Source organism: Ostrea edulis, chromosome 3, assembly GCF_947568905.1.
Source record: "Ostrea edulis chromosome 3, xbOstEdul1.1, whole genome shotgun sequence".
NCBI classification, from domain to species: Eukaryota; Metazoa; Mollusca; class Bivalvia; order Ostreida; family Ostreidae; genus Ostrea; species Ostrea edulis.
The window spans coordinates 54,368,952-54,394,849 of record NC_079166.1 but is presented as its reverse complement, the minus strand read 5'-3'; the positions used below and the strand labels follow the sequence as shown (position 1 = coordinate 54,394,849).

At 35.1% G+C, this 25,898-nt stretch overlaps 1 protein-coding gene across 1 annotated transcript in view; it reads right to left on the bottom strand.

Annotated features, from left to right (window-relative positions):
• LOC125677586 (E3 ubiquitin-protein ligase rnf213-alpha-like) overlaps positions 1-25,898 on the bottom strand; it is a 148,342-nt gene that overhangs the window by 2,825 nt on the left and 119,619 nt on the right. Inside the window, exons 63-92 of the mRNA XM_056158152.1 lie at positions 23,560-23,726; positions 23,141-23,368; positions 22,824-23,029; positions 22,319-22,415; positions 21,028-21,128; positions 20,029-20,211; positions 19,608-19,865; positions 17,003-17,117; positions 16,199-16,479; positions 15,905-16,025; positions 15,642-15,758; positions 15,424-15,537; positions 15,040-15,093; positions 14,506-14,706; positions 13,980-14,076; positions 12,732-12,766; positions 12,547-12,644; positions 9,400-9,553; positions 9,107-9,278; positions 8,917-9,017; positions 8,747-8,804; positions 8,352-8,542; positions 7,223-7,355; positions 6,704-6,787; positions 6,200-6,392; positions 5,587-5,809; positions 5,333-5,407; positions 4,900-5,091; positions 4,431-4,520; positions 990-1,183 (exon numbers count right to left, since the gene is read on the bottom strand). Of these exons, the coding sequence (XP_056014127.1) occupies positions 990-1,183; positions 4,431-4,520; positions 4,900-5,091; positions 5,333-5,407; positions 5,587-5,809; positions 6,200-6,392; positions 6,704-6,787; positions 7,223-7,355; positions 8,352-8,542; positions 8,747-8,804; positions 8,917-9,017; positions 9,107-9,278; positions 9,400-9,553; positions 12,547-12,644; positions 12,732-12,766; positions 13,980-14,076; positions 14,506-14,706; positions 15,040-15,093; positions 15,424-15,537; positions 15,642-15,758; positions 15,905-16,025; positions 16,199-16,479; positions 17,003-17,117; positions 19,608-19,865; positions 20,029-20,211; positions 21,028-21,128; positions 22,319-22,415; positions 22,824-23,029; positions 23,141-23,368; positions 23,560-23,726 (4,333 nt within the window). The remainder of the gene's footprint in view (positions 1-989; positions 1,184-4,430; positions 4,521-4,899; positions 5,092-5,332; positions 5,408-5,586; positions 5,810-6,199; positions 6,393-6,703; positions 6,788-7,222; positions 7,356-8,351; positions 8,543-8,746; positions 8,805-8,916; positions 9,018-9,106; positions 9,279-9,399; positions 9,554-12,546; positions 12,645-12,731; positions 12,767-13,979; positions 14,077-14,505; positions 14,707-15,039; positions 15,094-15,423; positions 15,538-15,641; positions 15,759-15,904; positions 16,026-16,198; positions 16,480-17,002; positions 17,118-19,607; positions 19,866-20,028; positions 20,212-21,027; positions 21,129-22,318; positions 22,416-22,823; positions 23,030-23,140; positions 23,369-23,559; positions 23,727-25,898) is intronic.

Below are 25,898 nucleotides of genomic sequence, written 5' to 3'. Positions count from 1 at the left end.
AAAATGGAAGATATAGTCCGAACACAAATTCATGGCATCAACCTATAATTTTGACCTTGATATCATAGGTCAAGGTTATAAAGAGGTCAGGAATGTACATGACACATAGTCTCATGGTGATACACCCATGTCTTATGGTATGACTATGTCAAAACCCTATAATCAATTTTGACCTTGAGGTTAAAGTTCAAGGTCATATAGAGGTCATAAAGGTACCTGACATATCGTCTCATGGTGATACACTCATGTGTCAAATATGGTATGCCTATGTCAAAGAACAAAGAAGTCATGGTCCTGACACGAATCCATTGTAAAACCTTTAATTTTGACCTTGAGGTCAAGGTCATATGGAGGTCATGAATATACATGACACATCGTCTCATGGTGATACACTCATGTGTCAAATATGGTATGCCTATGTCAAATAACAAAGAAGTTATGGCCCGGACACGAATCCATTGTAAAAAACCTCTAATTTTGACCTTGATGTCAAGGGTCAAGGTCATATAGAGGTCATGAAGTTACTCGACACTTCGTCTCATGGTGATCCACCTGTGTGCCAAATATGGTATGCCTAAGTCAAAGAACAAAGAAGTTATGGCCCGGACACGAATCTGCAGACAGACAGACGGACGGACGGACAGACAGAGTGATTCCTATATACCCATCTGAACTTCGTTCGGGGGGGGGGGTGTATAATAATGAACACGTTATGTTTCCATTTCCTGATTGTACGAGATTTAGTTTTGAATTTTAACTGACATTCTGCAAATATTGGTTATGAAAATAGTGCACACTCAAGATAGCGTCAGGGCAATTCTCCTTTTTGACATTTTTGTTGTTGGCCAATTTTGATAAAAAATGGTATTACCCGTGAGTAAATAGGAATCCTCAAAGGAGAGGAGGGGGTGTAAATCACGAATGCACAAATGGATTAGCATTTATTAAACCCTATACAGTTTCCTTGTTTCATAGATAATACAGTTTACCTTAGTGTTGCCATATCGAAATCCTCATCAGCTGGGACGGTTATCTGTAACAGAATGCACTCAAACATCATTTCAATGAGGATTTTCATTTTCTCTAATGGAATCTCCTTGCTCTTGAACATAATTTGTACATCCCTTCTTTCTGTGCCATCCATCTCCTTCCTAAACTCAGAAGGAACACCTTCAAATGCGTCCTACAATTTAAAAAACAAACTTTTGTAATATGGTTCTGTTACATTTCTAAGAAAGGAACTAGGTTATGTACATAGGGGGATTTTCGAACTTTACTCTATAATTTACTGACTAAACAGCTAGAATAATACTTAATCAGTAATTACCTTGAACTACAATGTTTTTTAGAGTGACACACTTGTATCAAACGAAAGGGGTTAACACTGTATTAATTCTTTCTTCTCCGATAAACTTGAAAATAAGATTTTCCTAATACTTTCTCACGATAAGTTACCATGAAACAGTTTCTGCGTAAAAGAGAATTTTGATTGAAAATTCTAATTAACTCAAAATCGATTAAATCTAATCAAATTATCTAAATAAATAGTAAGGACAATGCGTAAACATGCAAAATTCGATTGTAAACAGGGAATTACACGTAGATCTGGATAAAGTCGAGAGAGATGTATGTAAAAGTGTCAGCCCGGGTTTTCATATATCATCCGGATCTCAAGACACGACATAACCAAACACGAATTTCCATCACACAAAAAACGAAAATATCATTAAATGTGCAGTCACGTGACAGAAAACCTCACATGATTTCCATCTATTATACCCTGTCACCTAAGTCACGTGACAGAAAACCACATGATTTCTATTTATTATACCCTGTCACCTAAGTCACGTGACAGAAAACCACATGATTTCTATCTATTATACCCTGCCACCTAAGTCACGTGACAGAAAACCTGCCACCTAAGTCACGTGACAGAAAACCACGCATGATTTCTATCTATTATACCCCGCGACCTAAAATAATTTTTTTTCAATTGCGAGTATTCCTTTACAAACAAGAGTACCGCAAACGGTACATAGTACGCCCGTGAAATGCTTACATAGGGTGTTTGTCTTGTGCTATAATTTGTATAACTTTGCTTCAGGTATTATCAGCCATCATGAGGCTGTGACAAACTTTCATATGAACAAAGGTTCTTAGCTTAAAAATCTAGATTTCCTCAAAATGGACCAAGTTTAACAACCAGTAATATTTTCAAAAATGGAAGAAAATCAAAAGCCTCCCCCAGATGCACATCTTCAATACCCATACAAACACTCCACAAAATACGATGGTCATCACTTGAAAACTGTGGGAGGAGTTGGGCGGACAAATTATGTACCCTCCATAAAATATTAATTTCCAAATAGACTAAGTTCAACAACCTGCTATTTTCTCAAAAATTATAGAAAATCGAAATCATCCCACATGCACATCTTCAATACCCATACAAACACTCCACAAAACAAGAGATGTTTGTAAAACACATATGCCCCCCCCACCCCCCCCCCCCCCCTGGTGCAAAATTGAAAAGGGTTATACACACACATCATTCAATTGATAGTAGTAACATCAATTCAAAATATTGAGCAAACGATATCTTCCTATGTTAAGAGTGAATTGACCATGTGACCTAAAAATCAATAGGGGTCATCTCCTTATGCTGTACCAGTGTACCAAGTTTGGTGTCAATCAAGTAAATAATTCTTAAAATATAGGAGACAATATATTACTATGTCCAGTTCAACAATTGACTTTTGACCTCAAAATCAATATGGGTCATCTTCTCCTGAAGATGTACCAGTGTACTAAGTTTGATGTCTATCAAGCAAATGGGTTATCAAGATTTTGAGTGGACAGTATATTACTATGTCCAGTTTTACCTTTGACCATGTGACCTCAAAATCAATAGGAGTAATCTCTTCCTGAATATACACCACTGTACTAAGTTTGATGTCTGTCAAGCAAAGGGTTCTCAAGATATTGAGCGGACAGTATATTCCAATGTCCAGGTTGACCCTTGACTTTTAATCATGTGACCTCAAAATCAATAGGGATCATCTTCTCCTGAAGATGTACCAGTGCACCAAGTTTGATGACTGTCAAGCAAAGGGTTCTCAAGATATTGAACGGACAGTATATTACTATGTCCAGTTTGACCCTTGTCCTTTGACCTTATGACCTTAAAATCAATAGGGGTCATCTTCTTCTGAAGTTGTACCAGTGTACCAAGTTTGATGTCTGTCAAGCAAAGGGTTTTCAAGATATTAAACGGACAGTATATTCCTATGTCCAGTTTGACCCTTGACCTTTGACTATGTGACCTCAAAATCAATAGGGGTCATCTTCATCTGAAGATGTATTGGTGTATCAAGTTTGATGTCTGTCAAGCAAAGGGTTCTCTAGACATTGAATAATCAGTATATTCCTATGCCCAGTTTGAACCTTGACCTTTGACCACATGACCTCAAAATCAATAGGGGTCATCTACTTCTTAGGATGTACCAGTGTGCCAAGTTTGATGTTTTTCAAGCAAAGGATTCTCAAGATATTGAGAGGACATTGTATTCCTATGTCCAGAGTAGATTGACCTTTGACCTTTTGACCTGAAAACCACTACTCATAACCAACCCATATATGAAATATCATTATCATCAAGTGAATGGCTCTCAAGATATTGAGCGGACAACATGCAGTCTACCAACCGACCGACCGACAGGTGCAAACCAATATGCCCCTCTTCTTTGAAGGGGGCATAACAAGAAGGCTTTCACTTGAAAATTGTGGGAGGAGTAGGACGGAAAAATTATGTACCCTCCATATAATGATTATTTCCAGATAAAGTGGCAAAACTCCAGGAAAAAAGATTGAAATGGATCAAAATTGCAGTATGATCTAGAGTGACCCACAAAGAAGCTACACAGCAAGTTTCAGCATGATATGTGAAAGGGAAATGAAATCATAAAGAGAAAACCCCGAACGGACGGACGGACGTACAGACATCGCTGTACCATAAATACGTCCCGTCTAAAGACGGGCGTATAAAAATTACACACACAATGAACATTTAAATATTTTACTCGTTTAAAGACTATGTCAAACTTATGAATTATTCTGTTAAATCATGTACCATGGAATGAATTTTGATTTTGAGGAAACCGTAAATATTTTATAATGATACATGTAAAGTTTACTTTGTCACAATCCAATTCATTCAGTAAACAATCGGACTTTGCTATCATATAATAGCATTACAGATTTCAAAAAAAAAAAAAACCCCAAAAAACAACAACAACAACAACAACAACAACAAAATTTAAAATAAAAAAAAAAACCAAAAAAAAAAAAAAAAGAAACTCGATGAAAATAGATGAGAAAGAAGATGCCAGCATATAAACTTAATCATCAAAACATGACGTGTGTGCCCATACCTCCTCAAAAGACGACTGATTCTTAGTTTTAGTCAAAGCAAGAGCGATCCAAAGGGCTTGAGCATGCTTACATTGACACGCCATCTTCACCTGTCCAGAATAAATATATTTACTATCTTTAATAATATATTCATAATTATAAACACAAAAACATCATTCTAAACTTTTAGAAAAAATGCAGAAATCTGAACATAATAATATAATCGTTCAAATGTTAGAACCGATGTTAATTTTTGTTAAAGAAGTAGGTCAACCTTCAAGGTCACAAGGTAAAAACGATTTGCTTGTCAATAGGAATACAAATGAATATTAAGGCCTTAACACCATCCTTTTAGAAGTTAAGGTCAAGGTTAAATATTTTGCGGATTAACCGACAGAGAGACAGACGGACACACTAATAAAATTACTGCCAAATATCTGATTACGGGGGCATAAGAAGGGAAAGAAAAAAAAACCTGTAATTGAGAACCTTTTGTGATGGAAATGGACTTTCAATTTGAAGAGTAGCCGACATGAAGCTTTCCAGGTTCATTTCAATGTCTCCTCCGACAGATCTTAAAAAGCTGATGGCAATGTCAAGTTTTTTCAGCGAATCACAAATGTCAGGATACGATCTGAATTCATGACAAATCTCATGGACAACCACTGGTGCGAGAGGTTCCTATTGTGAAAGGTTTATTCGCTAATACATGTAAATATATGTTACATATTACACACAATAATTGTTTACAGACACGCACAACATAGTAGATATTTCATTTGCGCGAGCTTTGACTGACAGTTTTGAAAATAAAATAATAGCATGTAGTGTTGGGATTGAGATCTTGTGTATGTATTATTAATATTTGCATCCTTTATTTCTAAATGAAAGCTACAAGGCATGATAACATTCGTGGATATACCTGTTTGACATTTTTCCTAAGGTCTCTAAACACCCCCGCATTCGTTCTTTCTGAGGCGTATGTCATGATTGGGAACTGTCGAATGGAGAAAACAAAGGACTGTACAAATTTGTACGGTAAAGAGGAAGTATGTTCTACATAGTTGACACAAAACGCCCCTTTGATATCCCGTGATGCACAATAAGTATAATTAATAATAAAAATTAATTGTCTATTTGTATGAGAGACTGAGACAGATAGAGAAATCAAATTACCTCTGTGAGAGGCATGTCTACAACAGATTTCGAAAACAGAATTCTATCCGTTAGTTGTCTTTCCAGGTCAGCAAAATTGTACTGCACTCTCGTCCCTTTTTCTACTTCAAACGTGTATTGACAATTGGCCATAACTATTGGTAAAATGTCTTTTGTAGGGTTAAAGCAAATGAGATGTGCAGTCGTCAGGTCCTTCAAATGGATCCTCGGTAGATCTTTATACCTGCAACAGTATAATTAATGATAATGACAATCATTATTCTAATGTATTTACATATAATTAATGATAATCAATCATTATTCTAATGTAATTATAGATAATTAATGATAATCAATCATTATTCTAATGTAATTATAGATAATTAATGATAATGACAATCATTATTCTAATGTAATTATAGATAATTAATGATAATGACAATTATTATTCTAATGTTATTACAGATAATCAATGATAATGACAATTATTATTCTAATGTAATTACAGAAAATTAATGATAATGAAAATCATTATTCTAATGCTATTACAGAAAGTTAATAATAATGACAATCATTATTCTAATGCTATTACAGACAGAAATTTAAGGCATTACAGATAATTTACGGAACTTACTGAGAATTTTTTCTTCTGCAATATTCCATCAAGAATGTGTTCTGCTTTTTTAGCAAGAAGTATAAGAGTGCATATGAACATAGACCATTGTCTTGGAATGTTGGTAGTAAGTAGGAAATGGGATCTTTTTCAGTGATCAGTTTCTGACTACATTCTATGGGCAACTGGCGGTTTCCTTTTGGGGTCAGGAAAGCTGAAAAAAGGTTGAAAATGAATTCATCATTATTCAGAATATAAGTATGCGTTGGTTTCTGTTTATGTAGATGACCTTAAAACTTTCATGATTCGAATGAATTATCTATTTGGAATTTGAAATTGTCTTCAATGAATATATTGCATGGATTTTTAGTTTTCCCATTTTCAGTTCAGCAATATATTCGCATTCTATAAACCTTATTGCTGGATTTCATTTACGAAGTCACAATAGACTCAATATGTGTTTATAAACAGGTTTAGAATTTTGTGATCTCGTATTGATGATGCGAATATTTTTGATAAACTTACTGAACGTGGCTAAATGTTCTCTGACGCAGCGCCATGCTTCAAAAAAGTCTTTCACAAGTTCACCCAATCCAAGCTCCTTCCCTTCTGTGTACATAACGAAAGCATGAAAGGTGAAGATAGCGAACAGTGATCAATCTCATAACTCCTATAAGCAATACCAAATAAAGAGTTGGGCAAACACGGACCCCTGGACACACCAGAGGTGGGATAAGACAAACACGGATCCCTGGACACACCAGAGAAAGGATCAGGTGCCTAGGATTGGTAGGCATCCCCCGTCGTTCAATTTATGTATGTTCAATTTTAAAACTCTCATCAATGTTATTTTTTTCTTCTTGGATTGATCGTGTATTTTCGATAAAGTTCTTAGTGTTGTGAATTTGTGTGAAAGATGTAGGATTGATTTGCATGAAAACCTTCCAGAATATAAGATTATGTATCTTTACAAGAACAAAAAATATCAATAATGAAATTCTGACGGATTCTGAAGACTAAGAATATTGTTATTAAGGAGTCTACCTTTGGCTAACATTTTCTCGATGGACAAGTGTGCTGCATCTGCTTTCTCTAGTCGATCTTGGTAAAGTTGTACCAATATCTTTTGAAGTTTTATGATATTCGGAATCAATCTAATTGCTTTCAAATGATGCTCCTAGAAATATGTAAATTCCAATATACTAGCATATAAAACAAGATGTACTGTGAGCAATGCCTCACTAAGAATACCCCCCGCTTACCCCAATCTCCCAAAGGGTGTTGTTAATAGGTATAAATTACCTCTTTCCTAAGTGTAAAAATATGGTATGCCTTTGTAGAAAAAATGGAAGATATAGTCCGAACACAAATCCATGGCATAAGCCTATAATTTTGACCTTGAGATCAAAGGTCAAGGTCATAAAGGGGTCATGAATGTACATGACACATAGTCTCATGGTGATACACCCATGTCTTATGGTATGACTATGTCAAAACCCTATAATCAATTTTGACCTTGAGGTTAAAGTTCAAGGTCATATAGAGGTCATGGAGGTAGTTGACACAACATCTAATGGTGATACACTCATGTGTCAAATATGGTATGCCTATGTCAAAGAACAAAGAAGTCATGGCCCTGACACGAATCCATTGTAAAGACGTTTAATTTTGACCTTGATGTCAAGGTCATATGGAAGTCATGAAGGTACATGACACATCGTCTCATGGTGATACACTCATGTGTCAAATATGGTATGCCTATGTCAAAGAACAAAGAAGTTATGGCCCGGACACAAATCCATTGTTAAAAAAACCCTTTAATTTTGACCTTAAGGTCAAGGGTCAAGGTCATATAGAAGTCATGAAAGTACCGGATACATCGTCCCATGGTGATCCATCTGTGCCAAATAGGGTATGCCTATGTCAAAGAACAAAGAAGTTATGGCCCGGACACGAATCTGAAGACAAGACAGACAGACAGACAGAGTGATTTCTATATACCCCCCAGAACTTCGTTCGAGGGGTATAATTATGATTGCATAATAGCAAAACTCCATGGTTCGCCTTAATCCAATGTTGTCCGATATCTGATATACATTGATTACTGGGGGTGTTAAATACAAGTTCAGTATCTGAGGTTGTATGACAGAATGATATCTAGCCTCGGTATTACCTCATCCAGGAAGATACGAAGTATCATGAAGGCGTCTTTTGGAGCCTGTGCAAGGAATGTACGGGAGAGGTGGGATATTGTTATTTGGGATCTGTATCGCCAAACAATTGGCATATTATGAAGTTTGTTCAGGTCGATGGTTTCTGTAGGATCTTCCTCCTCAATCAGGAGACACGCCAGAGGATCAGACGCTGCAATATTTAACATTGAATTAAGAAAACAACACTTAAACCTAACCTGTAATGGATAGTGATAACAATCAAGTGACATATTCGTCGAAGTCAACATTGTATTGTATAAAATTCGTTATCTATTACATGATCTTGATTACTTAACAGAACAGCAATTTCATAATTTCAATACAAACAATTGCAAACATTATTTTGACACTTTACCTAGTCGAACGTCCTTTCCCATTTCGGCATTTACTTCTTGAATGGCGTTATCCATTTTCTAAAATAGAGTAGCAATATGAAAACTTGGTTTATTAAAGAATATTACACTTCGCAACTTTGAGTTGACTCGCAACAATCGAAAAATGCAGTTTAATGAAAATAAAGTTGACCTTGAATATGGAGCGCAGAAACGTTGTTGTAAATAATTCTTCCCATTTCCGTCGAGTGTCTTTTCGTGCTAAAAGACAGATGTCCTCCTGATTCCCTTGAACTGGAAAAAAAAGTCACGATACTACATCGTCTGAAAAATATTATAATGCATGTAACAGAGAAAATAATGGAAAAAAACCCGTGTAAAACCTCCATCTTCTGTCATGAAATTTTTGCAAATGCAGTGCAGCAAAAGGTAGACGTCCTCGGCACTTTTCCCGGTCGCCTTCTGTATAACCAGAACATCCATCTCCATATGTCTCCAGAAAAAGTCACGTACATTGTCCTCGGGCACATTTGGTTTAGTTAGTGTTTGTATTGCCTACATAACGAATAAAACATTTCAACATTCAAACTTATGTGTGTATTAAGAATACAGATGAGACGAATATGTAATATTAATATTTAGTTACAGCTGACGGTTTGCTTATACTTATAATCACCTTTGGATAGTTACATCCTCCTAGATACATTGACATATGAGTGAAAAATCTCAACACAGCACACTCTAAAGGCGAAAGATCTCGTTCAGGTGTAGCAGTCCTTTGTCTACTGTTAGCGTCACCCAGTATGTGACCTTTTGCTGTCATGTCCTCTCTTTAAATTAAAAAAGAAACTGTTATCACTTACATTTTGCAAGACCTTTTCCGCGAACTTTATATTTGTTGGATTTATTGCTTTAAAACAGAGAATTCAATCAATATGAACTAACAAGTATTCTTCGGTTGGTAAACAAATAAATGACAGATTTCCTCTGTTTGAAATCTTTTTTCAGAATAAGGATTAGAAATGCAGTTGGTAAATGTTTTCGAATAAAGTCCTCCATTGTTGTTTCCGCTTGTTGCTTTATATGATGCGGCAAGCTTACAATGCAAGTAAGATCGCGAGTTATCACATGATTTCAAGAGTTAATGAAAGGATCTTCATATTTTATACATTGAATGTGTTTACTACGCGAGCTTGTAATCATAAACGAATCGGATACTTGTATACTGGTGGATAGGGATTTCTGTTTTTGTCAAATTTACAAATATTGGGAGCAAGGATCATTTAAAAACATTAAAACGACCTGTCCTTAGGATTGTAAGGTGACAAGAATTCAACTTTGTTATCAAATGATCTGCAATCACGGTAATTGCTCATATCGTCATAATTGTCTGATTTATGCAAATATTTCACACGTTACACAACATTAGGCCACTTAAGCTGGAAAGATATGATGAAAATCCTACGGATGACTTTTGTATACATAATTTTGAAGGGTATATTATTTTTCTAACCTGAAAGTACTCCTGATTATAGGGTCACTAGCCTTATGTTTATTCGTACTTCTATGAAATGGTAAAACTAAACATACATACTGAAAATTTATTCATCGTTCCCAGTTAATGCATCCGTTTAATGCATAGTTATATTTTACAACGTCGAATGGGACAGTTGTAGCTTTCGAAGACAAAGGTGTGTTTGTGAAGCACCGGTTACCCCTATTATGTAGTTGATTAAGGCCAGGGTTAAACATATTCAAAAGTAGGTCAAACCCCCAAGGTTAAGTTCACACAGTAAAACATTTTCGTACCCAAAGAACGGTCTTACCACAACAAATACACAAGTTAATATGAAAGTCCTAGCTACATGTTCAAAAGTAATGAACAGGATTAAATTTTCAGCAGACAATCAGGCAGACCAAAAACTATATGCCACCCGATTACGGAGGTATAAAAAATCTAGTTGATCATAGTGCAAATTCCCGTCTCGTCCCTTGCCTTTTCCAAGTTCACAAAACATGGATGCCATTTTTAATAGGGGAAACACTATACGTAACACACAGTGTACGGTAAGTTTTTCAATCGAAACAGGCTGCTGATAAATAAATTCATGTTCCAGGGGTTTTAATAGTCTCAGTTCAAATCTGCATTTCGCTAATTCTATAGTCGTTATAACGATGTAGATTTAGGTCAAATGTTGTATGATGTGTTTCATACCAATTATTAGGCCATTCTTGTTCATTGACTACGGATTACTTCATTTACCTAGTGAACATAAAGGGCTTGCGGCGGGTATGACTTTTCAATAATGGTGCTCATTCCTTCTCGCCACCTGTTCCTACCTCTGATATCACCAGGAGTCTGTGTTTGTCTAATTCTAACTTTTGTATTCCTTATAGGAGTTGTGGGATTGATCACTGTTCGTTATCTTCGCCTTTTCACCATCTTATTTTTCATGATATAATTTGTGATTCTTTTTTAATCAATTATTCTTATTGAGTTTGATACACACTACATATGCATGAACAATTGAAGATAACGAATAATGACCAATACACTCCTATAGGGAATACAAATGGGAGAGTTGGGAAACGCGGATTCCTGGACATATCAGAGGTAGAAAAGGTGCCTAGGAGGTGCTTATTGACAAGTCACACCCGCCGCAAGCCCTTTATGTTGATTAGGTAAATGTAGTATTCCGTAGTCAATGAAGGGCGATTGCAGAACCCTGGGCACACCAGAGGTGGTATCAGGTGTCAAGGAGGAGTAAGCATCACCTGTAGACAAGTCACATCCGCAGCAAGCCCTCTATCTTGATCACCGAAAAGGGGTAATCTGTAGTCAAAAACAGTATATAAAGAAGGTCCTACAATCGGTATGAAACAAGTCTGAGGATTTGACCCAGTGATATCTTCTATTTGCAGATTAAATCATTATAACGACCATAGAATATGCAAAATCTTGACTTTAAACGAGACTGTTGAAACACCTGTAACAATAACTTATTTGTCAGTAGCTTGCCTCGTTTTATACGTTGATCATGCGCAGAACACTTTCTCATGTATAGAATCGTTTGAGAGACATAAACATCACATGTAAATGATAATAGTCATTGGAGTATTGCTACACAAGAATGGGAAGCTGATAATGGGAAAGCTAAAGTTGAGATATCTTGTTTGTCATATGTTGTGAGGTAGCCATTGACATCTATGTTCAATAACACTTATAAATACGAAGCAGATATGGAAAACTCTGTATTTTATTTTCCGTTTACTGGGATATATTGAATCAACATTGACATGAATGAAAATAATTATTGTGACCCGTCGCAGATTTATCTAAATGTCGAGTTGAAGGTCACAGCAAGATTTTGTTTCTTCTTTTAGAAGCTTTTGAATAAATTCTACTTTATAAGAATAGAAAAGCAGGTGAACTAAAATTGGAACATACATTTTGCCCATGCGAATTCGAGCAGACTGTTGATAGACCTGGATCACGAGAAACGATGCAAATATTGTTAATGAGGAACTTCAGCATGTTTTAATATAAACTTTAGAGTACCCGTGTGTAGAATTAGAGTGGTGTTAAACAAATATCTTTTAATGACTGGGCACACTTAAGTATACATAACAACACACTTTTTGAACTCAAATAATAAGAATGATCTTGTATTATCATTTCATGATAATGTTTGAATTCTAATCAGAGTTGATTTTGAATATTTTAAATACACGAATTCAAACAAGAACCCATGAAGAGGTGAAGATAACGAACAATCTCATACTTTTTAAGGAAAACAAAATACAAATACAAGAACTGATTTACCCCTGATCCAACTTGTTTTCCTGCTGCAGATTGTAATCTCTTCCGCCAACCTTCTGACCACAGTCCGGACACCGTGAAAGTGTTGTTGGTTGGCCACACTTAAAATTTGACGCAGAAAATTGTCAATTTCATGACACAACAGCTGAAGGATGATCATTTTAAACAAAAATTAATTGTTTACTTACATCACCAATGAAGTAGATATGACCATTTGGACATCCTGAAATTTTCAAATATTATTCAATTACATAATAATTTAAGTAAACTTTTAATTCTTTCTGTTTTGATTAATTTTGAGGTCATGTATGCTATTGGATGCTCATCTTCGGGAGTGAATAATGCAAGTATATCAAATCAAAATATTTTATGCATGATAAATGGTGCTTAGATTAAGGCTGTGTTTGTTTCCCATATTCAACGGGAAAATGTTCGACTCCCATCCATTAATAAAATCACATTTTCGTATATCAGAGTACGAGTACCAGACATCTGCGGATTTTTTCCTGTGCAGGTTGAGTTTGTGTACGCTTCTTCTTGAACTTGATAAAAGTGATTTCTCATTAATTTCGGTCACCAATTATCTTTTTAAACCACAAAACAGACTACTTTTTCTAACGTAGGAATTAAATTGGTTGGGTTGATAAGCGCGATAATTTGATCTAGGCCTAAACTGATTTTTGGAAGTGTACGTGTGAATGATGAAATAGTAGGTCATCAATCTTGTAAAGAAAATTAGTTCCCCTTACTATTCATCCTCTGATACAGTGGTTTTTATTTGGTCAATTGTATAGTTACTAAATGATGATTGCTGCAATTTATACGTTCAAGTTTTTTCTCGAACGATGTATAATTTAACAGGCTCGTCACAATTCAAACATGTCTACAAGGAAACACACACGAGCATCGCAAACGGTACATCATACGTCTGTGGAACAGTGGTAACAAACTTTCAGATAAAATCTATATCGTTAATGAGGAAAAAGTGCAGGGAACTAGTTGACCTACTTTTAAGCTTAAAGTAGGTCTTGGTGCACCAATTAAGCTGAAATGCAAACTGAATCTGTATTGCTGTGAGAGGAAGGTTTTGACTACATTTTAAGGATATATTTGTATCCGTAATGAAAACAAAACTGGAAAACTGTTTCACCTATTTTTAGCCCTTTAGTAGGTCACGGTATACCAATTCAGCTAAAATGCAACCTAACTCTTAAGCTTTTCGAGGGAGAAATTGTGGCCAAATTTCAATGCTGTACTTTGATCCCTTGCGGAAAAATGCTCGAAAAACATTACATCGGACGGACACACGGACTGACGTAAGGACGGGCGGAGGCACGGGCAGCGTTATGAAAATTGGCGTATAATAAAACTATACGACAAGATATTATTTGTCAAAATTGAGTTTATTGAAAAGTGAATTAATTAATGATTCTCACGATATGCAACAGGAGTCCCCTCCAAGGGAGAAGCCGCATCGATGATTGAACGAAGTTCTTCTGAGTCATCCTGAGGCATTGTTGGGATAAGTGCATCCTAAAAAATAAATTATGAATGTCTAGAGTGGAAAGGTGATAACGAACAGTGATGAATATCATAATTTCTTTATTAAGGAATTCAAAATTAAGAGTTGGGCAAACACGGACCCCTGGATACACCAGATGTGGGATCAGGTGCCTAGGAGGAGTAAACATTCCATGTCGACCGGTCACAACTGTCGTAAGCCCTATATCTTAATCAGGTAAACGGAGTAATCCATAGTCAAAATCAGTGTGCATGTATAAAGAACGACCTAACAATAGGTATGAAACACGCCAGACAGCATTTGACCCAATGGCTGGTTGTATTGACAAACCAGACTGTTATATAAAGGATACATGAACATTAAGTACATAATGATGTTTCAAAACAACAAATTGTTATTACAATAACTTAATCTTAACATGAGAAACCTCATAGACATACCTGCATTGTATCGGGTTCAAATATAATTCTTCTCAACGGTTCCAAAAGCGTATGTTTTGTACGAGTTTCCAACACCGTTACGAAAAAATGAAATAGCAGACAAATGATGTTTTGCTGACGCAGGTCAATGCCGCTCTTTATCCACTCTAAATGCATTTTCCCCATCATTGTATTCCCGCTAACGTCCACAAGCACCTCCACCTGTTAAAAATGTATTACAATTTAAAGAGTGATTTTCCAAACATTATATACAGTGGATTCATTGACTTTGAAGGGTATCAAATATCGCTGATTTGTCGAAAGATAGTTTCCTTCCATTTCGTGGAATTTAATCCATATTCTTTCCAAATGAGCAACAATTATACGCTTGGTAAGCACTTCATTTCACAATCTGGCACAACCACTCTAAGATCGAAATTGGAAATTATAAAATGGCTGTCTATATTTTTGTGAATACTAGTTATAAAGTGTATAAATCAGCAAAATATAAACAATATAACATATCGACTTACGTTTGCCCAGTTCCATACTTACCCGATCGTTAAATAATGAATTTTCTAGTAGATATCCTTCTATTTGCTTTCTTTGCTACAATAATCAAAAGAATATATCAGTTAAATGATTTCTCAAATCTCGACATATATCTCGATATTAGTTATTCAAAAGTATATTTTAACCTTTCACATAAAAATAGTCTCTAATCAGCACTCTGAATTAAACTGTCAAGTTATCTTAACGAAGAAGAGTTGCATATTTTGCACATAAGAAATATTCATCCACTTTCTAATAATGAACGTTTTTAAAAAAAAATAACCACGGTAAATCGTAGTAAAGAAAATGTTGCATTTACTAAATACTTTGTTCCCCTCCAGAAGGTACATGGCATTGTTTGAAATAGTGTTGGATTCATGTATTTACCTCCTCCGATATTCTACGTTTGTCCTTGGGATCGAATACATTGGATAACGTGATTTCTCTGAACAGGGCAAGCAGTATTGTAATTCTTTGATAGGACTCTGGTTCTTGCAGTTCCTAAAACAATGAATGAATATATGTGAAAGACCATGTTCCAAATAATATTATTGCAAATACATTAAATTGGTAATCGGGGTCGGTCAACAGAGTTCAAAACTTACTTCAAGTACCATCCTTAGAGGCGTATTATTTTTTCCAAAAATAGATTTAACAACTGCTTCTCTGATGTCCTGATAAATTCTTCCGCACACTATAAATCTGTCTGAACACTGGATAATCTATTAACCACAAAGAATTGGTCTAATCTAATTTGAACTTTATTAATAAATTTTTTTTTCTATATAATAAGCAACTTGATATTAAATTAACTTCATGATATACGACTAGCTTTAATTTCGTAGTATATTCAGCAACGTGTACAAACTTGGTTCATCTGGAGTTCTGGTAGATTCAGTGCTTCAACAATGCTGTGGACTTTACTGTTGCAAATCGTTTGAAAACTCTCGACACCATAGCGTTGGCAAATACATTTTATGATGAAAACCCTAGATAAAAGTTAGAAATTGAATAATTTGTTTTCTTTTTGAAATTTCAGGAACATTCAGTATGCTGACCTTGTCATTTTTGTGATTTACATATATTTACTACAAGTATTTAAGGTTTTATTTTCATTTTCTCGCATTATTTTATATCGAAATCTTGGAAATCTCCAACATACCTTGGAGTATTCAATCCCCAACTTTCGCAGAATTGTTCGGCTACATCAAGAAATTTCGCTTCGTTTTTGGTTTTTTTGTGATTTTTTGTCACCACAATCTTGTACAGGCAATCGGCCGCAACTTTTAAGCCAAACCTACTTTCTGACAAGCATATCACCTTTCCAATTCCAAAAGGCTCTGTCTGCAGATTTTGAGCATTGTTTGAAAGCATTTGTAGGGCCATTTTCAGCTCTGCTCTTCGGTTATCTGCCATTTTTGAACATTCTTGGGAGTACGAATCCTTGAAAGGCAAATGAATGGGATTCACAAAACATATAACATATTTTATGTTGATAATCTATTGCCAAATCAATCAAGAATAATGCAATAATTCAAGGGTGTTTTATTGATAAAAAGGATAACACACACACACACACACACACATACACACACACACACATCCACACACACACACACACACACACACACACACACACACACACACACACACACACACACATGTATATATATATATATATATATATATATATATATATATAAAATATGAAATATGAAAAGAAAACACAGAAATCCTCCATAAAGCTTCAGCGCTTTCATTACATCTTCAGAAGCTTATGAAAAGAAAACACAGAAATCCTCCGTAAAGCTCTAGCGCTTTCATTACATCTTCAAAAGCTATATATATATACACAATCTCGAGTGATTCTTTAGTGTGAACTCCTACTAATTAAAGTACTAATAATAAAGTATTCGCTGAAAAAAAATATTAGAAAAATTATGTCAATTGACAGTTGACAATTTACCTCCAGACAATTAATTATCATGACGCTTAGCTCCAGCAGGCTTCTCTCTTCATTCTTGAACAAATCCTGTGCTTTTTGAAGGTATGTTCTCAAATACGTTTGTACATCTTGGACACTTTAATACAAACACATCAATTGGGATACTCAATTCAGATTTACATCAACAAACAAATCAATAAATAATCAACAATTCATCATTTCATTGCCAGGAACTGAAATGTAGTTTGACACAATGTCGCATTTCAACTCATTAAGATTCGGTTAAAATGACGTTGTCACCAATACATTTTAAGATATCCAATCTTTAAAAGCATCTATTTCCACGGTCTCATTTATTTCCATCGTCAACTTCCCTATTTATATAGCAATATTCCTTTATCACTTGCATACGGTGTTTATGTCTTCCAACTGATTCGGTACGAAAGAGCTTGTTCTGCGTATGATCAGTCTTTCAATCGAGGCAGGCTACGAGTTGATGGTACAGGGGTTTCAACAACCTCGATTAAAGTCAGTAATTTGCAAATTCTATTGTCGTTATATTGATCTAGTTTGCCAATACAATCTGTCAAAGGTCACTATTCATGGTACCCAACACATCTGCATGAGATGATCGCTTATCAGTTCATGTTAAATATCGAAACCCTTCCGCAAAAGAGAAAAAAGTAACATCCCAGACACAATTTGTAGCGGGTATCGATATATACAAATTATTCTCTTGAAGTCTTTAAACTTCCTTTGTCTTGTTTACTTAGAGTATTCCCGCAAAAGTATGTAAATGATGTTAAATCGTTCGTTGTTTATTTATTTACACAAAGCAAATATAGAATTCGTTAATTCAATTTAGATATGTTTTCGTCAGAATTCTTTTAGAATATTAGTTCAAGAATCGCCATTTATTGAAATGCAATATTTCAAGTAATACGAAGTCCTTATTCATCTACCCCCCCCCCCCTCTCCTTATATTCATGATATTCTATGGTCGTTATAACGATCTAGTTCGTCAATACAACCTTGCATTGGGTCAAATGCTGTCTGACGTGTTTCATACCGTTTGTTAAGCCGTTCTTGGCACACTGATTTTGACTACGGATAACTCCGTTTACCTGATCAGGATATGGGGCTCAAGGCGGGTGTGACCGGTCAACAGGGGATGCTAACTCCTCCTAGGCACCTGATCCCACCTCTGGTGTGTCCAGAGGTCCGTGTTTGCCCAGCTATCTATTTTGTATTGCTTGTAGGAGTTATGAGATTGATCACTGTTCGTTATCTTCACCTTGCATTCATGCGCGATTAAAATTATTATTTCGATATACATGTGTACTTTATACATGTTTGTCTTTTACAATTATTGTTTGGTTAAAATTTGAATATATCAAACATAACTTTATTGACCATGGTAACAAATCTTAAACCCAATGAAAGACATGCAGTGTCTGCCTTCATATCCGCAGAGTCTCATCTTCTCCCAAATGTATTCAGATGCCGACCTTGCTATCGAAGTCCGATTCTAAAGCATTCTTTCACAAGCACTGTGTACGGTCCATTGACATTATTGAAAAATTTATGTGCATGGCAATGATTTCATTTGACAAATCAATAAACATACACCGCCAGTTAAACTATATTTCAGATGCTATAAGCTAGGGTGGTAGTGAAGCGGTAAATCCGAAGGACGGACGCGTTGCTAAAGAGAAGCTCGCTACGCGAGTCGACTCAAGAGTGGAACATCTATATACTTTATTCTGTGGTCTATCATTTTCTTTACATAATTTGAAAACCCATGGTAATATAAACCTTTCCATCATGATCTACCGAAATAATAGTTTGATTTGATTTATATGTCGAAAATGCGTTTTCTCATAGAAACCAAGTTTATTTCAACGATGGATATTTTTACACGCCTTATCAAGTTTCAAAATTCTTTGATGAATCACTTAGAATGAAAATGGTGAAGATTACAAACGTTTAACAATTTCATGAATCCTGTCGAGTAAAAAAATGAATGCATTGCAAACGCGGAACCCTGTAAAAAGCAGATAGGGTAACAGGTGCCTTGGAGGAGTAAACCTTCCCTGTTCAACGGTCGTGAGTCTTCTACATTGATCAGGTAAATTGGAGTAATCTGTAGTCAAAATCAGCATGCAAACTTTGGTCTAACAACTGACGTACAACGCATCAAAAATTACCTGATGAAAGGCGAAGATAACGAACAGGGATCAATCTCATAAATCTCATAAACCTCAGATGTAATGCGAGATAGTATTATCAAATTAACAACCACTGAATATGCGAAATCCGGACTTCAAACGAGTGTTGACAGTTTGTAATATCAACTTATTTATCAGTAGCATGGCTCAGTTTGAAAATCGATCATACATAGAATAAGTTCTTGTGTGTCTAATCCATTAATAAACATAAGGAACAAATGCAGGTGATAATGTAATACTGCTACATAAATATGGAAATGCATGTCAGTTACCTTTTATTTCAAGATATGGATTGCAAAACATTATATTCTCTGAAATAAGTGGAATGTTGTGGGTCGGATACCTTAGATGCTGTCATTTATATATTGTATAGATATAATATATTGTGTCATGTTTACCTCGTTCTCAGAAGATGCTGTAACAGGAAGGAGCGCAGAACCGGGGAAGGATCGATGCCTTCATCAAATATTGATATTTCTTTGCTCATTATTTCAGGAGTATCTGCTGATTTTGGAATGATGGCAATATGTAACATCAGTTTCTCTATGACGTCTGATGATGGTGCCTTGTCGTCCGAGAAACAGAGTTGAGAAACAACATCCATGTAAAATCCATTGCAACACTTTTTGAAAGTATTGAATTCTTTAATTTCTGGACTGCAATTAATCACATTCAGTATCTATAACAATGCGTCAATAAAACATAACAATTATCAATATGGCATGTATAAAAGGATTTTCATTAATGAATTTTGAATAAAATGTTGTTTGAACATTAGTCACATCTTTAGAAAGGAATTTGAAAATCCAATGCTCTTACCTGCAGATCTCTGTATCAAGTGGCTGGAAATCACGTGGGAAAGCTACATGACACACCGGACATGCCGTTTGTCCAACAATGGCTGCTTCCTTGAAACATCTGACACAAATAACGTCACCGCATGGAAGTTGCACTGGTCGCTCTGATATTTGTGATTCACAGGATTTACAAATCTCTTGATCACTGAAAGTAAACAAGAAATGATATATAAACATACTGAAAAATGTCGACAGTGAATTCAGAAACGCTATGATTATAGTGCAAAATAAAAATAATTCGTTAGAGAAACCACCTGTTAGCTTGACGGCAAAGGGTTTTAAAGTTTACAACAATGACGATGACGACACACAGCTGGTAATCGTATACCAAAATAGCTCACTTGCGTCTTTGGATCAGTGAGTTAACGATATTTAGCAGGGGTTTGTATCAATCAAAATGGATTTTTTCCAATTCAATCCACAATTTTCATATAAGATATATATCATGGTTGTACAACACATACTGTAGAATCCTCATTGTTCGTGGGGGATTGATGTTCGTGGATTTCGTGGGGGATTGGTGTTCGTGGATTTCGTGGGTCACTCTTACCCTAGAATTTACGTGTCCACGATAATTTTTAAATGGAGGTATCTCTCCTAGTAATATCGTATCGCTTAGCAAAGAAATTACGTCCCAGAGAATCAGCAAAATTGTGCTTACCCACGAACAATGGCTCCCACGAATTAAAACGATTCCACAGTAGTAAGAAATTTACTAATATGATTTAAAATGTTTCTTTCCTAACAACTGTCATTCTACCATATAGATGTACAAAACATAGATCAGAGCTTACAAGAAATCAACTTGTCCTCTATTCTGAGGGCATTGAACGAATATATTTAGATGAACAACATTCATGAACCAAAAAAATCAGATTCTGTTGATTGATTGATTGTATATTGTTTAACGTCCCTCTCGAAAATTTGGCACTCATATGGAGACATAAATTCTGTTAATTACCCAAAAGCCTTTTTCATAGCTTCCTTCATGCAAATCTTCAGAAACTTCTCAATTTTTTCAAGAGATTGGGTAGTTTTTAAATCAGCCTCTCCTTTTAACATCTAAAAAGAAAAAAACCCACTTTTATTCATTAATTTTATTCATCATGCATTCATATTCTTTCTTAATCAATTGACAGCAACTATAAGAATAAGAATATGGGGGAAAGTACACGTTATAGAGTTCTGTCTTAGATACCTGTATCGTGGTCTAGATGTAACTAGCCTGATGTAACTAGTAACTTTCTCTCAAACACAAATACTTTTCACCAGTGACTTTGCGCTTCGACAAATAATTAAAGATCCTAATGAATTGTAAGGACATGGACATTTTGTTCTAAGTATGAAGTTCAACTGGTTCTTCAGTGCAAAAAAATCTTTTCATCTTGAACAAATTGAGGATCATGGCACAGTCTCTGCTTATAAGCAACTTTTGTTCGAAGTATGATAATTCAATGCCTCTCCATTACTCCTACAAGTATTTCTATCATTTTTCCTTATTACCCTTTACCTTGGCCAAATGACCTTGAATTATGGAAAAGATTTCATTCTATCATAAGCACTTTTTTTTTTTACCGAATTCCATTGTCTTCTAATTGCAAACAAACAGATAGACACATGTTAAGGCTCACATCGGGTGTGATCGGTCTACAAGGGATGCTTACTCCTCCTTTGCACCTGATCCCTCTGGTGTGACTTGGGGACTATGTTTGCCCAACTCTCAATTTTGCATAATTCCAGAATACTCATGTTCGACCGAAATCGAAAGTAGGAATTGTGTTGTAGTCGAAAAATTAGACATTGAATACAGGTAAAATTTCGTGAAATTACATAAAAGGGTCGTAAAAATCATGGCTGTTGGTCGAGTTAGACAGGTTGTCGTTTAATACAGGTGCAATATATAGGGTAACGCCTTGGGGGAAACTTTTACGGTCACATACGACAGTGAGTCTTTTAATACAGTGGGTCGCTATAGCAGTTTTGAATATATATATATATATATATATATATATATATATATATATATATATAGACTTTAGCTATTTTTAAGATCACATCACAAAGGAAAGGGGGTCTTTGATAATACAATTTTGTTCCTATGCATCCAAAGATACAACAATTATGAATTGGTGAAAATTTTAACAATTTCTTGAAGAATGTTCAAATGTTAACGGCACACAACAACATAACCACTGATGGGAAAACGTCGTAATGAGATACATAATTGACTTGGGTGACTAAAATGTACATACCTTCCACAATATCATGCATCGTTTTGCGTGAAAATCGTTTGAAGAACAAACATGTTCAAGGAAAAGTTTAAGTACAGTAGCTCTTGTCCACTGATATCTGAAAAATCATGATATTCAATACGAATTTCCTGACATCAATGTCTCTACGATTTGAAATATATACAATAATTCAACACAACAGTAAGTATACCAATTTCACATCTCTGTGGCCCTTTTCACAAAAACCCTTAATTAACATGAAATTTGTTAAAACACAGTTCTCTTACGATTCTTCATTCATATATTTGTGAATAAGCAAAAGTACGTTAGTACATTGATGACAAAATATTCTTCATCGGGGCACAGTTAAACTCATTTGAATATAAGGCAGAGACAAACACTTATCGTAGTAGTACATGTGTAGGAATGTTTAGTGCAAATTGCAACATTGTTTTAAATCATTTGTTGATTTGCAATAGAAAGATAACTGAAAATCCTAACAAGTACTAAAACATGTAATCACAACCTTGCTTCTTGGAGCCCACTCCAGCGCTTGGAATTAGTGTCATCAATCAAAGCGTTGTATGAATCTTCAACGAGAATCCTTTCAACAATGGGTCTATATTTGTTTACCATCAAGACCCATTTCTGTCTTCCTTTGGCATCTGTAAATGTTTCTACTTTTGGCTCTAGATTGCGAAGTAAGAGGCAAAGTCCAACCAAGTCCAGTATCTAAAACAATTGAAAGATTCCATTAAGATAAAAATCTTGTTATACAATCTAAAGAGGTCTTCAAGTACGCAAAAATATGAGGTGGGATTGTACACAACCTTCTGGACATACCTGTTCTTTATTTGTGACCAGCGCTTTATTTTCGTCATTTTGCATATACTCTTTCACAACAGAGCCACAATTTGACCAAACTTGAGAAATGAAACTAAAGTTCTGAAAGAGTTGGTTAGACTTTTCAAATGCCACGTGAATTGCAACAATCCAGTATACTGCTGATTTCGATTTGTCTTCCTCGCCAAACAGCAAATGACACCCTTTCTTCAGATCCTCACAAACAACCTTAAAAACAGAAGATTTTCATGAATATTCAGTGACATGTTAAAATGAAACCTGATTAGGAAAACATATCCTGAAAAAAAATCATCTCAAACACAGTTAGATAACAAATTCTTTAAAAATATAAAATCACTATCTTATAGTTCTTGCTATTGTCGTCCACAAACTGATCGAGTGATTCAGAATTCACATACTTGTAGTTCATCGTCTGAGCACTGCGGATATACCATATGAATAAAGTCATGTATGTATGCAGTTGTATATTCTTCTTCGCAAACCTCCTGCAGCGATGTTGCTAGAATCCCCCCAAGAGGTCTATCCTCAACAATTCTGACGATGTGAGGAATCTGCTCCCTTAAATCTGAAATGCATTCAATCTCAAATACCTAGGACAAAACATATGTGATTTGTACACAGTGGAAGAAGCCTAGCAAACTATACAAATGACACACGGTGATAATTCTCCATCCAGTGGCCTTCACCTTAGATAAAATCAATGCATAATAGCAGTCACATTATGCCTAAGATCAGACGTTTTGCGTGTCAATGGTGCAATAAATGATATTAAGAAGGGATTTAGAAAAAATATTCAGTCTTGCAAATCCTGGAATTATGGTATATTTGATACTCTAAAATTCCAGATCTGTTTGCAAGATAGCATTCCAGGATGTGTAATTGATACTGGATACCAAATACCATGAAACTGATGTACGAATTTAAAAACAAAAGGCACTTTCATCTTTCGTATCTAATATTAAATACAACTTGTAACACATTTCTGTAAGCATTTTTGACACCGAAACCAGATACACTCTTATCCAGACCTTGTTTTCCAATGACCTTGACCTTTCATAAAAGTACATTATAACTATACTTATAGCTAAAGTAAGATTACATTCATGCAAGTGTCGTTCAAAACGCATGGAAAGAACTTTAAAAAGTAACATAAATGTTTACTGATATAAACTTTACATTTTTCATTGTCAATTTTGAATGGTGATTTAATTCGACAAAAAGGAACTTAAAATGATTTCCCGTTCTCCATACTATAAACCAATTTGTATTCGGTTCTGAGAACCCCATTGTCGCAATTTTTTTCTTGCTGCAAACTAGTGCATTATCATTTCGCTTATTCATGTAAGATTATCTCCGCCGCGAAATAAAGTTGTAACAATAAAAAGCTGCTTTACAATATCGAAGCTAAATTCTAATATTCTGCAACTGTATAAAACAAGATGTCTTTTTAAAACAACATATACACACAAAAGCGTCCACACTAATGAAAGAATTTGCATAGCATATATTGCATTAACATTGTCTGTTTTGGACCCGTCCTAGAATGAAAAGCAGCAACATCAACAAATTTGGTACATCCCTTTGTGCTTTTCCTAAATATGCATTGAACTTATATATAGTATCAGCAAAATTGAAGAAAAAGTATTTCAAATGATGAAGACAATTATTACTAATAATTTTGGTCCCACCCTTGGAACCAAAGGCCTTTCCCCTAAGATAATAAAATTTATAATTTTGGTAAAGGGCTACAAACTCCTTCTATACATTTATTTAGTTTCAATTTATTATCAATACCACTTAAGAAGATGTCATTTAAATGTTTTACACATAAACACTAAATGTCAAGTGTATCCCTGCCCTGGAATCAGAACCACTATCCCGGGATCATGAATTTCACAACTTTGGTGGGTCTTCCTGCTGTACATGACTATGCATTTAGGCTTTATTCCGGTTATAGAGAATATAGTTGAAAATCAATCAATATTTAGTAGTTTTTGTCCAGCCTGTATGGATAATGGGGAGAAGGAGTCCTGAAATTTACAATTTATATCTCCTTTATCCCAAAGATGCTTCATACCTAATTTGAAAATGATTGGAAGTGTAGTTTATCAATTCTTCACACATATTTAATTACTACGATCGTTTTTTCCCCACCCTGGTACCGAAAATCCTACCCCTGGAATCGAGAAGAATTTAGGGATAAAAGCATAATTTAAAAAGCGTTATTTTAATATCTGACAAATAAAAACTAAATGTCAGGTTTGACCTTGCTGTATGTATTATGACATTTCCAATTTTGGTAGAAAAGAGAAAAATCTTTGGCAGTTTTAGCCCCATCTCAAAGGTCCCGGGGGTGCAGCCGTCCTAAAATTTACAATTAAGTTTTCCTTGTCTCAAAGATGTTTCATACTACATTTGAAAAGGATTGGAGGAGTAGTTATCAAAAAGTTAATAAAAATATTCAATTGTTAAGGCACGACGGGTAACACACGTCGACGGGCACATGCCAAAAGTAATAGGTCACTTGCGTGACTCAGGTGACCTAATGATAATTAAATTTGTAGGATATATTAATTTCATAAGGTTTGTTTTGAACTTTTACTTCTACCGGTAGTTAACTTAACCTGTCTTACGTAACCTTGAAATTATATAGCAACTAAGCTTTTATTCCATGATACAATTCCTGAAAGTATTATAAAAACAATAGGGATTGTGACTCTTTCAAATAAGACCGAAC